General features: G+C 36.2%; 2 protein-coding genes and 1 long non-coding RNA gene across 3 annotated transcripts; all 3 read right to left on the bottom strand.

Annotated features, from left to right (window-relative positions):
- Positions 1-152: 152 nt before the first annotated feature.
- Positions 153-9,860, bottom strand: ttpal (tocopherol (alpha) transfer protein-like). Its single transcript, XM_039651731.2, has 5 exons — positions 9,642-9,860; positions 8,405-8,849; positions 1,752-1,945; positions 1,560-1,670; positions 153-1,465 (listed from the first exon to the last, which is right to left on the bottom strand). Exons 1-5 carry the CDS (start codon positions 9,693-9,695, stop codon positions 1,187-1,189), a joined length of 1,083 nt encoding a protein of 360 aa, XP_039507665.1. The 5' UTR covers positions 9,696-9,860; the 3' UTR covers positions 153-1,186.
- LOC120462395 (uncharacterized) lies at positions 5,548-8,398 on the bottom strand. The gene is made up of 2 exons (XR_005618353.2): positions 6,634-8,398; positions 5,548-6,392 (listed from the first exon to the last, which is right to left on the bottom strand). It is a non-coding gene; the product is annotated as an uncharacterized LOC120462395 (long non-coding RNA).
- A 1,039-nt stretch (positions 9,861-10,899) lies between the features above and the next one.
- hnf4a (hepatocyte nuclear factor 4, alpha) lies at positions 10,900-17,156 on the bottom strand. Its single transcript, XM_039651708.2, has 10 exons — positions 16,989-17,156; positions 15,455-15,629; positions 15,271-15,365; positions 14,673-14,779; positions 14,005-14,160; positions 13,498-13,585; positions 13,253-13,405; positions 12,921-13,157; positions 12,287-12,409; positions 10,900-11,946 (listed from the first exon to the last, which is right to left on the bottom strand). Exons 1-10 carry the CDS (start codon positions 17,101-17,103, stop codon positions 11,804-11,806), a joined length of 1,392 nt encoding a protein of 463 aa, XP_039507642.1. The 5' UTR covers positions 17,104-17,156; the 3' UTR covers positions 10,900-11,803.
- Between the last annotated feature and the right edge of the window lie 606 nt (positions 17,157-17,762).

Below are 17,762 nucleotides of genomic sequence, written 5' to 3'. Positions count from 1 at the left end.
AAGACAAATGTATTCTATTCGCCAGGGGGAAAGGGGAAGTGTGCCAGTGGAAAAAGTTTCTGTCAAATGGTGTATGGCTCCATCTTCTGTCAAACTCCATGCTGCACAGCACTTCAATAATCTCTATCTCCGAAATAAGCAGTCTTAAAACCGAAAATTATAATGTTTATTGGCTGTTTCCACAAACATACATAATAAAGTGTTTAGATAAGATATGGCTACAATACTGGCATCAAACATAAGGCTTGAAACTTAGGCATAAATGTGCTCAGTAAGACCAAAAAATGAATTACATGTACTATTCAATTATCCATACATATTTTACATAGGTACACAACATTAAAGATCTATTTAAACCATTTTTGGCAAATGAAAATATAAAACCTTACATTGTGAATTTTACATTGGCCACTCAACTTTAAAAATGTTATGCAGTCAGGATGTAAAGTATTGAGCAACCACACATCAGCTTAATATATTATAAACAAACAACTATCTGATGTCTTACTAATTCTAAAGCTTATCATGAAATGGACATATTCTTAAGTGTATCATTATATGGACAAAGGTATTGTGTACAGAAAGTCAATTCAGTGAAGCACACTTGCAAAAAAGTAAAAGAAGCTAATTTAGAGCTGTTCAATCCACAAATCAAAAAGATGAACATGGTTACCAATTAGGATAAAATAATTCTACAACAGAGGTTTTTAATTTAAAATTGCACATTGTTAATGCATTGTATTTAATTGACATGGGTGTTTATCTCTTATGTACTAAATCATCTAAATAAATATAAACAATATTCCCTTCACCATAAATTAAGGCAAGCATTATTTGAGAGTAATATAAAATGTGAGATGTAACATAAAATGATATAGCACTGAAAACAACTATTTTAGACATTTCAATGGTTACTGTATAACTGAAAACATAGAGACTGATTATATATTAAAACCTAGGGCTTCTTCTCAAAAGGATATTGTTTGGATGTTTGAATCAAGTTTTTAAAATGCAGGGTTAACAGGTTAAGCCAAAGCAAAGGGTGTATATCCAGCATCTAAGTGGCTGTCTGTACCAGATCATTTAAACGGTCAGACTGATCCGGTGACCTCATCACACTGCGAATAAATAGTTGGTCATAGCTAAACAAATGTTTCAAAAGAACCAGTTGCACGTTGCCAGGAGGTCAGTAACAGTAATAAAGCTGGGAACGCAGATGTCTAAAAGTGTCCTCTCCATGTGCCCCAGCTTGCTCTCCCTCAAACAGCATGGAGTCAGGCAGAATGACTCCCTCCAGAGGATCCGGCTGACAGAACTCCACCACAAACTCTTCCTCAGCCTCCAGCAGCATTCTGGACCAGGCAGACATGTCAAGTCTTCCAGCCACTCCTCCATATTCTTGAGGCAGCACAGATTGAGGAATGACTCGATGGAGAGAGGCCAAGTCTGAGCCATGCAGGACATACTGTTGGAGAAAGAGAGGCCCTTGTTTCTAATATTATTATGCTAGACATGTCTGTGTGTAAATACTGGGATAGCCTAATTAGCTAGTTACTTACCCTCTCTGCCATTTTCTCTTTCAGAAATGGCTTAATTATCGCAAAAATACCCTTAAAGATACGTGGCTCATTTATAATGTTTACAGCCTTTATTCTGATTGGGAAGCCATCCTGAAACACAAAAGCAGCCGATCAGTGCTCATGCCAAAATCAATGACTTCATCGTAATTAATCACTTTTGCAATGTCTTACTTGAAGGATACCAACAACTTTCTTTGCCAAAAGTGGACCTGGATTAGAGGCTTGAGAGAGGCCAACTCCCCCATAATCCACCAGGATAACAATTCCATTCACTTGGGTTTCCTCAGGCTGAATCAGCTTCTCTAATGTCAAGTAAATAGCTCGAATGTTGTCCACAAATGGGTAATCATTAGGCTTCCATTTACCTAGGAAAGTGAAAGACAAAAAATGCTTTATTTTGTTGCTAACAGCAACAAAGTCAGCATTAAAGGAAAATTGTACAGGTAGTAGTCTTTTCTTCTCTATTGTAACAAATATCTTAGAGAAACGGCTTCTCGAACAAGCAAAAAAAGTAGGGCAGGACTTGATATTGTTCTGATTGGATCAATGGATTGTTGTGATCTAGCACTGGTGCACAAATCCACCAGTGAGAGAGAGAGAGATGAGAGAAAAGACAAAAATTAAACATCCCTTAACATTTAAAAAAAAAATATATCAGTTACAGTATTAATACTAGGTGTGCACAAAATTAAAGCTTAATATCTATTTAAACTATATTGGAAAATGAGAAAATATTTTAAAACACATTAAGAATTTTGTATCAGCCACGCAACTTATGTAGTCAAGATATAAAGTATAATAAACATTGCAATATTCTATAATAATATTAATGGTCTTATTTATTGTCAATATTGTTAAAACTACAGCCATGGCCAAAAGTATTGATTTTTCACATTGTTTCTAGATTATTGTGCAGATCAGATGCGTTTTAAATAATTGGAAAGAGCTTAATTGGCCAAAAAGAAACCCAAATTTCACTGCATTTTTTTTTTTTTGGGTTCTGGCACAAAATGACCAGCTAACATTATTTCACTAATCATATCATCAGCACATGGGAAAGTGTGAATGAGTACAAGTCAGTATCATTCTGATTGGATTTAAGAGCAGACTGATGCGCAGCCATCATCGCTATTGCACCTGAAAGAACTATTTACCAGATCATCAAGAACTTCAAGGAGAGAGGTTCAACTCCACTGAAGGTGGCTTCAGGACGTCATAGAGTGTCCCAACAAGCGCCAGGACTGTCTCCTACTGAGGAAATCAGCTACGGAATCATGTTACCATTAGTATTGAGCTGCTCAATATTGGCAGCAGGTGGTGTGAGTGAATCTGCAAACACAGTGAGGCGAAGACTTTTGGATAACAGCCTGGTGTCAAGAATTGGCAGCAAAGAAGCCACTTCTCTCTGTGAAAAAGATCAAGGACAGGCTGAAATTCTGCAGGAAGTATAAGGATTGGACAGAAGAAGACTGGTACAAAGTTATCCTCTATGATGAAGCCCTTATTTTGGACATCTGGAAAATCGATTGTAAATGGTAAATGGACTGAATCTATATTGCGCTTTCACAGAGCCAATGGCCACCAAAGTGCTTTACATATTGCCTCACATTCACTCATTCATACACCGACGACGGTGTCAGCCATCCAGCCTCTTCGGGAGCCGCTGGGGTTAGGTGACTTGCTCATGGACACCTCGACAATTGGTCAGGTGGAATCAGGGATTGAACCACCAACCTTCCAGTTTGTAGACAACCTACATGAACCACTGAGTCATCAACTTTTCTTAACGATCCAGGAGCAAATTGGGAATGATCTGTGCATTTTCCAGCATAATGGAGCACCATGTCCTGAGGCAAGAGTAAGTTTCTTAGAGATCAATGCATTGAAATTTTGGATCCGTGGCCAGGCAACTCCTTGGATCTTAATCCAATAGAGAACCTGTGGTCAATCCTCAAAAGGTAAGTGGACAAGCAAATCAACTCCGAGCACTAATAAGGCAAGAATGGATCGCCATCAGTTGTGATTTGGACCAGAAGCTGATATCCAGATTATGAAGGAGAAATATTTCAACACTGTAAATATTGACTCTTTGCATATTGAATGTTTTTGCCAATAAAAGTATTTAAAACTTACGAAAAACTTAATTCTTTTCCAGTATGATACATGTGGAAAAAAAAATCAACAAATACTGAAGCAGAAAACTTAGCAAAACACAAACTTTGTTCACATAATACTTTTGGCCATGGCTGTATAAGCAGAAGCCTTCATCAGTTCAATTATTACACTGGAAAAAATGCCCCTCCAAAAATAAGCAAAAAAAAATTAATACAAGATATTTTTGCTTGTAATAAGCAAAAAAATCTGCCAATGGAACAAGTGAAAATTCTCTTGGTAAGATTTCTTGAAATAAGACATTATATTTAAGCCTTAAAAGATATGAGTGATCTTGAAATTAGCAGGGAAAACTCATTTTTAGCTATATTTTACTAGTATTGTGATGTTTTGTGTCTCATAATAAGCTTGTCATGCTCAAAAATAGCATTTTCCCCTCAAAAGTAGCATTTTCTTTTGTCATCCTCTTTGTTTCAAGTGTATTTAACTAATTTTTAGTTCTATAATTGTTACACTCTTCTAGATACAAGTCACCACCAACTTGAAATAAGATTGGAAACTGGCATTTTGAGACAAAATGCCTTGAAGTTAGCATTCCTGACTCATATTAGGCAGTCCTCTTTTGCCATAATAAGCCATAATTTACCATACTGTAATCATCTCAAGTGTATACCTTCTTGTAAGCTCAACAAAAGTGACATGGTTCTAGATTCAAGACATTTTACCTACTAGATTTAAGACATTAACTACTGTTTACTAGACAGAAAAAGTGAAAAATAGACTTACATTTAACCTTTTTTATTTAATTTTTTAAACCGCAAAAATTCCCAGAGGACTGCACAAAACGGTAAAAGTATTTATGGAGCTGCAATATAAAAACATAGTAGAATATTTTATAGATTATAAATGAAAAATCTCTTTACCCTACTCCCACACCTAAACATACCGATTTTATAGACAATATTAAAGGGATAGTTCACTTTGAAATTAATTTTTGATGTTTTAGCTTACCTCAAGGGCATCCAAGATGTAGGTGTCTTCTTTTCCACAGTAGTTTCAATTTTGACATTTTTCGGTCAAACCGTTGTTGTCTGTCAGTCATATAATGCAGGTATGGGGGTCCACGTCAAAGAGCATGCACAGAGAAGTCCAAATTAAACATGATTTAATGACTCGTAAATGTAAGTACACATTGATGGCCTAAGACACGAAACGAGCGTTTTGTGTGAGAAAACAAACAGTATTTATATAGTTTTTACCTCTTGTTCACAGCCATGTCAAACTGATCTGAATCAGATGTCAAACTGAACCGAACCGTGTCCAACATTACGCCAGAAGTGATCTCTCGCGCGTCAGCAACATCTGATTCAGATCAGTTCGACATGGCTGTTTACAAGAGGTAAAAACTATATAAATACTGTTCGTTTTCCCACCCCCTCCGCTCATTTCGTGTCTTTGGCCATCAGTGTGTACTTACATTCAAGAGTCATTAAATCATGTTTAATTTTGACTTCTCTGTGCATGCTCTTTGAGGTGGACCCCCTAAACCTGCATTATATGACTGACAGACAACACAGGTTCGACCAAATAATGTCAAAGTTGAAAATACTGTGGAAACAAAGACACCTACATCTTGGATGCCCTTGAGGTAAGCGAAAACAAATCAAAAATTAATTTCAAAGTGAACAATCCCTTTAAAAGGATAAAACGTAATGAACATAATGTGTAGGGCAATGGCAGTTTTATTAACAATAAAGCATTAAAATATAGTTTGACCCACTAATCCTACCCTAACCCATTTCTTAAAACTATGTAACTAACGTTACAATTATAAATAAAAACAACAAACATAACGTTACATGTTTAAATCGCAATAATTTATTTAGTGAGAAAATGTCAAAACCGGTACCAAATAAATATCTTTCTTCTTGTTCAGCAGAAGAAAAAAATTCATAAAAAAACAACAACATATTATTGCAAATGAACAAAGTTGAATCAAATATGTTTCTAGAACAGTGATTAAAATTGGCTCGAATATGTTTTAGTATGTGACATGAACTCTGGTGTTGATGCACTCTAAAAACATTTAATATGATTTACTAACCTTTTTAAACTTAGAATATTGATTAAATTTTTAAGCAGTGAAAGCAATTACTTACACTGTATTAACTGAGTAAATGTTAGTAAAACAAATTAAATAGATCTGAGTAACTGCATTTGGTACATTAACAAATAAACTTGAGTAGAAATAATTGGGGGGAAACATTTAAAAACAAATAATTATGAGTAATATAAACTGTGTTTATATGGCAGTAACATTAACTTTTTTTATTTCCTCTAAACCTTTGTAAAATATTCCATACAACCACCAGCATAACTACATGACACGGCCTTTATTGTCAATTAATATCCTAACATTACAGCAAACATATTTTATTCTATTTTTAACACATAAGTTGTACAATATTGACTACATCTAAACTCATGTAAGAAACATTTTCGATGTAAAAATTAAACATTTAGGCCTAAACATTAAAGTAATTCAAGTGTAATAACCGGTCTGTTATCCAGTATTCACCGGGTCAGCGCTGGTTCCCATGCCGGAGATGGACTCGCCTCTGCGGGGAAACTTCTAAATTTAGACCGCCGTCCTGCGTCACTCACAGCCGAAAAATGCTGCGACGCGACTGACTCCATAACCTGCCAATAAACAACCAGTGCACAGTTCTGAGGACATTTTATCATCCAAATTAGTTATATCCATTATCTTTAAGAATAAAGTCGTGTGTTTTTTTTTATGCAAGGCCTTACAATCACGCGAAAAGGCAGGCGCAAGTCGACACTCGTTGAGTAACATTGCGTCTCTGTATGTTCTTTTTTCATTAAATAAAATTATTTAAAGCATATTAATGATTATACAGATAAAATAAAACAAACAAACCTTAATGTCAGGTGGAAATGCTCCAATTCTGCGCCGATGAGAAGAGAAGAGGAGAAGAGATCTGTTCTTTTCTGGACTGGGAGAGTTCCAACAGCGCGCAACCGCAAGTTCAAACAGCGCTCACTCAAGTTCAACCGTTGAGTTGTCGTCACGTCAGAGGGTGGGGAGGGGTGCGTTGTTGTAATCATAGACAGTAAAATACATTTTAATTGAGTAAACTTAATTAATTTCTTATGCGTGTTAAATAATAATATTGATTTTATTTTAGAAATATTTGTGGTTCTTGAGACAGATCAGTTTAATTATCCAGTCTCAAATATTGAGATGGAAATTTCACAAATATTAGCTAAGTGTATTTTAAATTAATAATTGGTTAGTCAAAAACTAAATTAGCCTATTTTAGTGAAAAACTTAAATATAACTGTAAATTTCAGACAAAATTAATTGTTGGAGTTTTAGTCATTTATTTCGGTATGTTCAACTCAAACTATTGAGTAAATTATATTCAGTTTAGTTAATAAAGACTTCAACACTTCAACATTTAGGAAAGTTTTTTGTTTGTAGGTTGTACCATAGTAGTACTGTGATAAAGTTTAGAGAAATTGTCACAAATGAAAATGAAATCGATGCAGGATATAAAATGAAAACTATTGATATGTGAAATATGGAACTGCATCTTGTAGAACACATTCTAATAAAAATAATTTTGTAATTAAAATGTGCGCTTGCGTGTGTGTAGTTTAAATGTTGTGTTTTTAATCTAAGACAGATTATACAGTATGTAACCATGACTGATACAGGCATAGGCCCCTCGACTCAGTGCAGTAAATAAATCAATCAGTAGGCTGTACTTCCCTCATGCTGGTTCTTATCTTGTCCTCTGTTTATACACATCCATGCTGGAAATTCATATTAAATTTGCATTTTTTTTGTTTTTACTTCATGAAAATCTATATTGCTTTAGTTGTTTGTAGAACACATATTACATAATATGATTAAAAATACATTAATATTATGCAATTTATATATGTGGTTTTTGCATATGTCCCTTACAATATTCTGTTGGAACATATACAAATCACAGGAGTTTTTGGCAAACCTTTTCCATATGGGAAGGTTTTAAAGTATATTATTGTTAAACACCATGTAGGCTAATGCTTCAAAGCGAGTTTGCAGCAAAAGGCACGAACAGAACGAAATGTTATTATTTATGAGTAACGTTAAACTATTAATAAATGAGACTGAAAATTTAATTGATAAGACAATTGAATGCAATAGAGTCAAAACCACGATTTTAATATGCATAAGTTAAATAGGAATACATATAAATTTGTATGTTGGTAAAGTTGTTTATACGTAAATAAATTACGTTTTTTGTTTGTTTGTTTTTTTTTTTGCTGTCATGTCATTGTGAGTTGTTGTGAGTTGGGCATGTTGGCCTGCAGTTTTCAATGAAGCAGGTTTGTCTCAATTCAAGTTAAGTCTGTTTCTTGAAACAAGACGATTCATCTTTTACAAATAACACAGCAGCTTAAAAAACTGTCAAAATGTCAAAAAAGCTTGTTTCATCTGAGATATGACTCAAAACAAGATATTTTTAAGACAGTTTCACTTAACAAGATTTTCAAGATGCACTGTCTAAAAACAAGCTCCTGTATCTTACTTAAATCTTGGTCTTTAGGTAATTTTGTCTTATATTAAGTGAGCTGAGATATTTTGACTAGAAATTAGAAAAATATACTTGGCAAGATTTTGAGTTTTTGCAGTGTACCTGGCCGTAAACACAGTATGTAGCGTCCATGGGGGTCTGGTCTGGGAAGGACAGTGAGAAAACCCAGATCTAGGACGTGCTTGACTGTAGAGGGCTTCAGGTCCTGAAACACCTCAGGCCAGGCTTTCCGGTTGGCATGATAATTCAGGAGAAGCTGAAGGGCCCGGTCATAATCAAACTTTCTGGCCCTGAGGAAGCGCAGCAGAAATGCATCGTCTAACCGTGTCCTAAGATTAGGGTGGTCTTTTAGTATCATATCTCGCAATGCCTGGACATCCCGGAGCCTCCATTCAGGCTTCTCCTGGAGCTCTTCCCGAGCCTTGGCCACCAGCTCAGTAGTAAGGGTGCAGGCGTAGATGGGTGGAGGAGGAGCCGGGAAGCCTACACCTGCCACCGTTTCCCTTGGAGGGCCAAGATCAATGTGACCATTTTGGTCTGCCATGGACTATTAAATATGGACACATGTAAATGACAGACATAGAGCAGTTTATTGGTATGTTTTCATTTAGAAAATACAATCAAGCACTATTATATGGGTCATTCTTTAGAAGTAGTGCAAATTCAGGTTTGTATGAGGCTTACATTTATCTTATCCTTCACCAAATGTATTCTATATTTGTATTGCATTATATTTGAAACTTATAAGTTTACTGTGGGTACACTGGAATATTTTTTAATGCATTTTCATAATTTTAGGAAAATTTAAACAATGTTTCAAAATTTGACAATACCAAAACAATAGAAAATGTACAATAGTTTTGGAACCTGCATTAGATATAATGCTATTTAAGAACTATTTTCTATTCCCTATTATATTTCAATATAATAGATCTAGTGTAAAGATCAATCTTTCTTTTTTGGATGACCATTAAAAAAAGTAATCAAGGTTTTATTTCCTATAGATAGCCTTTACTGTCTATGTACATAGCAAGTCCCTTTATGAGAAACAGCTATAGTTGGATTTATATTCTTAAACAATAACTGTAACGTTACTGTCATATGCACAAGTCAAGAAAAACAAAAATATTTTTTTTAATAACTGATGTCAGATCCATACTACTAGCTAAACACAATGAGATTCTTTCTAACGCTCATGAAGCACTGCAATTAGTCAGGAATAATACTTTAACATTCTGAATGGGGGAATTTGACGTGATAGCTTCAGCTTTTTAAGCGTTGAAATGGTGATGCTCTTCACATAAACAGAACAGAAATCAAAACAGTGAACATTACCAACCTGCCAAATAAATCCGCAATCAGTTCCGTGTAGAGGAAGAAGCCGTTCTACCATTGGTCACGTTCTATCATGTGATGCATGACGCCCTTTCCCTATTAAAGCTGAAGTGTGTTTTTTATATCATGTTAAAAAATGTAGATATCTCAGCTTAATATGCAGATTATAGGTAAGTAATCAGCAGTCTGAGGCAACCTAACATGTAAACAATGTGATTCCATCGCTATCAAAGCCATAGGATCAAAGCATTTATCGGTTTGTTCTTGTTTGAGGATCCAGACATCACTACACCGGCTCAACCAATGGCGTGAGTTTGGGGGCGGGACTATGGATTTTTTTGGCCAATGACAGCAGACAGAACGAGCTTTTCGGGTTATGGATTTGGGCCCGTTTGCAAAAATCTAAAATGACAACAATTCACACTTTTCTAGTTAGGTGGTATAATTGCAACATTCATTGACTTGCTCTTTGTTATAAAAATCTACTTTTAGTTTTATCTTTTAATATGCAGTGCATTTTGTTACAATTTTGTCACATCTTAGCCTAGGTGTTACAGTTACAAAAAATGTTGAATTATATCTTAAACGCTACTTGACACCAGGTTTATTGAATTATAGATGTGATTAACGTGGTTCATTCAGTAATTGGCAAATCTGGTAATATCTTTCCATGACAGATTTCTTAAGAGAAATTATCAGTAAAGGCGTCTGCTTTATGAATTGGTTTATTGTCTTTTATCAGTGTTTAGCAGCACACACCCCCAGCACTAAAAATCCTTGACCATGCTCTGCCACGTATACTCACTTTTATCATCTTGTTTTGAAGCAGGTTTTACAGCTGGAGATGATTGTGAGCCTTAAAAGTTCCTCTGGAAAACTTATGCTATTAAATAGTGTTTGTCATTTGGAAAGAGATTCATGATCACAATTCAACTGCCTGCTGAAACAAAATCGGTAACGCAACCTTTTACTGGTTAATAACTAAGTACTAACCCTGAACCTACCCCTAACCCATGTGCTTATTATCCAGTACTTTCTGGGTACTAAACTGTAAGTACACTTAAAGTAGAATGGTTTAAGTTGGTTTTCCCAGAAGACTGTATAAAAATATGTATCGAAAATAAAACATAAAACTTATTGAAATGTTTGCTCAGACCACCCACTGAAATTATAGTATGATGTTTATGCATGTACACAGCAGCTTCTGTGTCCTAAAGATAAGATTCAAAAAGAGATAGGAGCAAAAATAAACAGCAGCACACTTGTATGTAAAAATATAGCCTTGACATTTATTATCTGTTCACATTAAGTTTGTAATTACCCTTCTCACTGAAGGCAGTAATCGTAAATTGGTAATAAATGACCAATTTTTAAAACAACAAATGAGTGTGACATGTTCTCCTGAAATGTACTGTATGTATACAGTACATAGACATCACTAACTAGTCACAGTTAGGGGGTTGTTCAGGAGACAAAATGTTTTTTTTAAATCCTAAAATCATGACTTAGAATAGACTAAATCCATTAATGAAAAAAGGAAATCGAAATATTTACAATTTAAGTATGGCACAAACAGAAAAATATGAAATGCACATACTCTTAGCATACATAAAATAATTACCAGCATTTTGGTAAATAACAATATTTCCAAGGCACAAAATGTTATGTATTCTATCAGGCTACTGTAAAAGTACTATAAGAGCCAGTCATTTGTAGCAAGGTGTTAAAATACTGTACAATAAAACAAACTCTGATCACATTTAGGCCTGCTGTAACATTTATGGAACTCAAACTCATTGAAAAGAGAAGAAAATTTGCATAGCCTTTGTATTATAACTTTTTGAATGCTGTTGTGACCCCTTAGGTTGTATAAATATGCACCACCAGTTTGTTTTAAACATACATACAGCAAACAGATGAGATGGGATTGTTGCACACTGTCAAACTCAATTATTTTGGTTTAAAGTTCTGAAAATGGGAAAATCTGAAACATTTCAGGGTCTTGACTAAAAACCTTAAATTGAACAGCTTGTGAATATAAATTAGTTTTACTGTGTCCAAAATGTTTATGAGAATGAATTGTCACGCTTAGCACAGCCTATTAAAGGTACCCAGTTTAACGTTTTTTTTTTTGTTGTTTTTTTAAGCTTTGTTTCTCTAAAGCACTCAGATGGCCTCTTGTTTAGTGATGGTAGATTGAGGGATAGAGCTTGGCTGCTTGGGAACTGTGGCTATAACCCCAGGTGCCATTTTGTAGAGATCAGAACCTGAGGCTGTGGGGGGAGATGGGATTGGAGTTTCCGGAGTGGCTGTTTGGAAAAAGAGCAAGAGGATGCATTAGCTCAGGGGTCCGCATGGGGGTATTATGTAACCTTAAATAGACATAATTTGCACACTATGATAACATGTGAAAAAAAGAAACCACTGGTTGACACAAAATAAGCATGCTTATGAAATTTCTGAAGGCATTAGGGTAGGAAAGAATTACAGTAGCCTTCTTTGACAAAATAAGCCTGATTAGTTTCTACGATTCTGGCTGGGATTACTCCAACAAGCCTGTTTGTCCATACCTGATTCTCACATTTTAAGGACCTGTATTCTATATTACAAATGTTCATTAATTCACTTCAAGAAGATACAGTTACTTACACATCTGGCCATTGTGAATCGAAGTGGCCATGTTGGTGGTGACTATGACATTGCTACTGAGGTGCTCCTGAACCAGATGTGGGTGTAAAGAGTGATGGGAATGAGGAGCTTCATTAGCTGAACCTGACAGGAAAAGAGGGTAATTCAATCTCAGATTGGGAAGATAATTTTCAACTGTGAATAAAAGAACTTGTTTTTTTCAGGCAATAGGATCTAGATGTTAAGAGTCCAGTATGTATAGACCATTTCACAAGATGTAAACAACACTGGTCCAGAAGCACTTCCTGTTTCAGTTTTTTAACACTACATAAAAGCTGGGATAAAATACAACCAACAGAACATTTAAAACTGAATCAAAAAGTTAAACAAACTTCTTTAAAATGTTTTCTTTACATGTGAAATAAAGAAAACAGTTACAAACTGTTTCTGGACCAGTGTTGTTTACATCTTGTGAAATGGTCTATAGACTGCCTTTTTTGTCCTGCCTTTTACCCAGATGTTTCATGATGCATCCCAGATATTGCAGGTTTTGAAAGCTATTCAAAGTTAAAGGTCATCATTTACAGAACAAACGTGCAGTGCCACAGTTGTCTGATAACCATGGATTTTCACTTTTCAAAAAGAAATCAGTTACCTCCTAGAAGCATCTCTTGTAGCAGGTTGTCTATCTTCGCCATCCCAAACAATTTAACAAACTGGATTTGCTCGATCATTTGCCAGGTGATACTCTGTAGCGTCGGCAACAGGAGAAGCAGCTCGCCGAACCGTCCCCGTGAGTCATACTGACGATCATTGATGTAGTCCTCCAAACTAACTTGAACTTGATATCGCATGCGTTTGATCTTGCTTGGGTCGCTTAAACCTTTGGCATCTACATGATTAGAGAAAGACCATCATATTAGATGTGTTTGAAAACTCACTTGACACTTTGTTGTGCTTTGTCTCTTTTTAGGACAATTTGTATACCTGGATCAAAAAATACAATGGCTTTCAAGCAGGCATATTCATTGTCATCGATCTGGAGATCTTGGAAGGGAAGGACTAATTCATCAAGGATCCTTATAGCCACACGGCTCACCTCCAATTCAGGGCAGTTTCGAGGAACTATATAATCATTACCTGGGTGAAACACGGAAAATTGTGAGGTTAAATTCTGCTCTCCAGAAGACTGTCATATCCACACTACTGATGTTTTTTGCCTTTTTACTTACCTAATAGTAAAATATCCTTATACAGCATGGAGCGTTTGGCAGCTCCTAGTAAGAGATGCTCACCAGCGTGAGCTCTCAGTAAAGCCACCTGAGACAAATGAACATGTTAGAGTCATTTTTATGACCATAACATTATTTTCACTTCAGATTTAACGCATCTGGGGGCAAAATAAGGTCTTCGTGACCATATACGCATGTGTGTTTTCACGTGCATGTTTGTGTGAGAAGATGCAGTTTGAGACGGTCTCACTCACAGCTAAAACACAGATCATTTACCATGCCTCAGTGCTCAACATGTTAATGATTCGAAATGTCTCAAGAAGAGATGTAACTTTCAAACCAGCTCATCATATTCTAACCTGAGCCATCTGAATACATTAACCACCAACACTAAAGATCTCTGAACTTTATTTCCAACTACAAAAAATGTAATCAATTCAGACCATTATCTATGAAATATATATCGTGGGAGCATATTTTTAGCTAAATAAGAGGTGTCTATCCTACCTGATCATCCAGGGGGAGGTCACAGAATGCAGGGATGTATTTGGCCCATTCCACCAGCACCAGCAGCTGCTGTTTCATAGACTCGCACACATCCGTTATAGTGGCGACCTTCTTCGTTCTGATGTCACCGTTCATGGTAGGACCTGGTGATGAGATCTACATAATAGTTTTTGATTATTAATTTATAACATTATTATTTATTAATCATTATTAAATATTATTTATATAATACAATACTACATATAGTAATCATTTATATGCATAATGATGTTATAAATATAAATCCCATTATAAATACAAAATATATAATAGCAACACCCAGTTGAACTGCAGAAATGTTGAGGTTTCCTAAACAATCCCCTGGTCTACTATTGGTCAGATTCTGATTGGGATGCTCAATCAAACAGAGCAATGTTGTGCTCCACAGTCAGTGTTGCCAAATGCAAAATTGGGCCACTTTTGCACTGTTACTGCTAGTCTGCAGGTTCTCAAATTTTACCAGGGGGGGATAGAATAGCAATTAGGCTGATCTACACTTTTCAGAAGAATCAACCTGCAGATGTCTCATTCCTAGTCTCTGGGTTAAGAGAACACATTTTACACAATTAACCTTTAATATTTTTCAACATTTGCTAATAGAGTATTTCGATTTGAATTACACTACGTACCTGTCTAGAAAGTACATCGGCTTGAATGAGTGCGTTTATGGAGGGTAAGCTGCTGTCTTCATAGCTGGATCTTCTGGTGCTAATCCTGTCTCTTTCATTCTGCACAGCTGAAAGGAACACTTTCAATCAGCAAATTAAAGTTGCATTCATCAAAAAAAAAAACACAGAGAAGGTTTATTTTACCAATATGGATGTTGTACATTCAAAAACAGCTCTTGGTAAACCTCTGAAACATACTCTTTGGTTATCAGTAGCAGTGAATGCCACCCAGTTCCGACAACCAATCGAGATAGCAGAGATGAGGGATATTAGCTGACTTTGTGTGAGGGGGGAGTCCTCAAGGTTGTGCTTTTTTTATCAGTGTGCAGTTATGATGGCTCTAAACTGTTTGTTCAGCATAAACCAGACATAGACCTCAGTGCATTTTTGAGTGAACATTAACAAAATGTCTCTCCCTGCTGTTGCAACATCTCCCATTTGCTCCACCTCATCCCCAAACCTTCCAAACAGGCCAGGAGCGTTTAATCTCTGTTTTTTTTTTTTTTATTATTTCTTTGGTAGCATTGTGTGAATGTAATCTCACAGCATGAGCAAGTACCTTCCTTCTTCATCCCAGCTCGAAAACATTTTTTTAGTCTGCAGTACCGGCACTGATTTCTCTTGTCTTTGTCCACTATGCACTGTCTGTTGAACCTGTACAGAAGCGTAAAAAATAATTTGACACATTGGATGGAAACTTGCAGAATTCTGCAAATTATATATGCAAAATTTAGCCATCTAACCTGCAGGAGTACATGTGGTTTTTGCGTACACTGCGTCTGAAGAACCCCTTGCATCCATCACAGCTGGAGGCTCCATAGTGCTTTCCTGTGGCCCGGTCCCCACAGATGGCACATAGGGTGCCCACCCCTAAGTGGTTGGCAGCGTTCATGCTGGCACTCTCAGCTGGTGAGGAGTCTGAAATCATGGGGGATCTTGAATTTAGTGTCAAAAGTGTGAGAAAGCGGAGCTTAAAACGCAAGACTAAAAATAAATAAAATATATCATATGTGAGGCTATGAAATATATCTTTTTCTGAATGAGGCTTAAATATCTGGGTTACAGACTGAACCAGTCAGACTCCTGATTCCAGACCAATCAGAGTTAAAGTAAATAGGGAAAAGGTCATAGGGTGAACATTTTTACAGCTAAATCAATTGGCAGTGAATCATCATCAAGAACATGTGCTGGAGAGGACCGTTTGCTAAGTAATCCAGAAGTGATTAGGACTAAACCTGTACAAAAGCTACAACAAGATCATGTTATATTATATAAACTCTAATTAGTGTTCATGAGGACCTACTAAACAAATTCAACAGAAATTGAACAACTGAACAGAAATTCTAAGAGAGAAATAATTGAAACATTCATGATTTCAAAGGAAAGATGTGTGAGTCGTTAAGTGTTCGTTTTTAGGTTATAGGTAATCAGAGATAATTACATTAAAACCCCAACAGTGATCAAAGGTGGTTAAATGACTCATCAGTGATTATGTCATGATTATCTAAATGGAAAACAATTTGTGAACTGCTTGAAAATAAATGTGATTAAAAATGTTACAATTAAAAAAGTATAATGTTAAATGATTAAAAATTTGCTATATTTCATTATTTTAAAAAATTATATATTGTATACCATATTGAATAAATAACCTCAACAATAAATGGCAATGTAACAGTAAAAAAAAAAAAAGATGTAAACATATATATATTTGAGTATATATACATACTCTTCATATAAACATTTTATAAATTAGACTCTTAAAACTTTAGATAAAACTTGTCTTTACCATAGATATTAGATTACTTTGTCACATCATGATGACAGTAGTTGAATATCAATTTGTTGCACAAAACCTAGACATGGGAGACTTCGCTGCAAAACATTTACATGACACCCCCTTTGCTCAGTAATCATTCATCCTGGTGTCAAACTTTTTCTTGAAATACTATCCAAACAAGTCATTTTATCCCAAGCCAACTGTATGAGAACGAGCAAGAGGAGATGAATGAACCTCTTCTCCTTATAGAGTACCATGTCTGCAGGACAGAGCACGTTCTGCTTCTTATCTTCTCCTGCAAAATGCATTTCGAATGGGCTTTTACAATCAGTATTGGGTGTTCTGTGCAAGAGGTTACAAACTTGCCGATTGGCACTTAACTATAACCCTATAAACCCTGTTAAACATCTGCCTCCCACGCTTGACCATATACTATCAAGTAGTCCAAGTCACTAAAGGTCTCAAAGTTCACTGCAGGGTCTGAGCAGATGACTCACCTGTGCTCATCGCAAGCACTTGCATGTTCTCAAACTCCAGGGTGGTGTAGGCTGGGTCCAAGGCCTCGCTATAGTCTGCCATCTCCATGTCTACTAGTGGTTTGGACAAACGCATTCTCAACTACCTGATGCTGGGGGAAAGACTTGTCCTCTCTACAGCATTTGGACACCCCCTCATAGGCCAAGCCCCTCCTCTCCTCTTGGAGGGGTAGACACCTCTGAGTGACAGGGGCCATGTCCTCAAGGGCAAAGATGAGGCTTGCTGTGATTGACAGCCAGGGCCTCCTCCCAGGGCACGGCCCCGCTCTGTAGTGGGATGGCCCTTGTGTTAATGATTGAAGTGCTAAATCAGAGTTGTTGTTTTTTTGTGTGTGTCAGAGACGGAGACAACCAGGGGTTTTTACTGTCTTATTTTTTTGTCTCATTGCCTCAAATTCACTATAGCCGGTCTCAGCACTTTACTTTCTTTAGTCCTTGACACGTTTTAGACAGTACGGAAAGATCACTCACATTCAACTCGAATGTATAAGATTGAGATTAATGGTCCACATTTCAACGAGCAAATTACGTGTTTGCTAAATCTCTGTTAATTCTAGCACAATAAACAACAGCTATTACTCGCACCAAGTAAAATTGTGGCCTTTATGTAAAAGAGCTCATTGTTCTGTTGAACATTCTAAATGTGCACGTGATGCATGCAACTCACTTCCAGTTGCATCAAACTATGCAAACTAGTATTTGGTACTGCGAAAACTAACTTGGTAAATTTGGTTT

Source organism: Pimephales promelas, chromosome 20 (genome assembly GCF_988280905.1).
Source record: "Pimephales promelas chromosome 20, fPimPro1.hap1.1, whole genome shotgun sequence".
NCBI lineage: Eukaryota > Metazoa > Chordata > Actinopteri > Cypriniformes > Leuciscidae > Pimephales > Pimephales promelas.
Note: the sequence above shows the minus strand (reverse complement) of the source record. Positions and strands in the feature narration are given on the sequence as shown.

What these genes read in the sequence shown, in the direction of transcription:
- ttpal (XM_039651731.2), bottom strand. Translation starts at nt 9,695, where the DNA reads ATGGTAGAACGGCTTCTTCCTCTACACGGAACTGATTGCGGATTTATT. An exon ending in ATTGCGGATTTATTTGGCAG is followed by an intron (nt 8,850 to 9,641) that starts GTTGGTAATGTT and finishes CATATTTAATAG; the next exon opens with TCCATGGCAGACCAAAATGG. An exon ending in AAGTTGTTGGTATCCTTCAA is followed by an intron (nt 1,671 to 1,751) that starts GTAAGACATTGC and finishes TTTGTGTTTCAG; the next exon opens with GATGGCTTCCCAATCAGAAT.
- hnf4a (XM_039651708.2), bottom strand. Translation starts at nt 17,103, where the DNA reads ATGCGTTTGTCCAAACCACTAGTAGACATGGAGATGGCAGACTATAGC. An exon ending in ACCTCCCCCTGGATGATCAG is followed by an intron (nt 13,586 to 14,004) that starts GTAGGATAGACA and finishes CATTTGTCTCAG; the next exon opens with GTGGCTTTACTGAGAGCTCA. An exon ending in ACAAGAGATGCTTCTAGGAG is followed by an intron (nt 12,410 to 12,920) that starts GTAACTGATTTC and finishes TTTTCCTGTCAG; the next exon opens with GTTCAGCTAATGAAGCTCCT.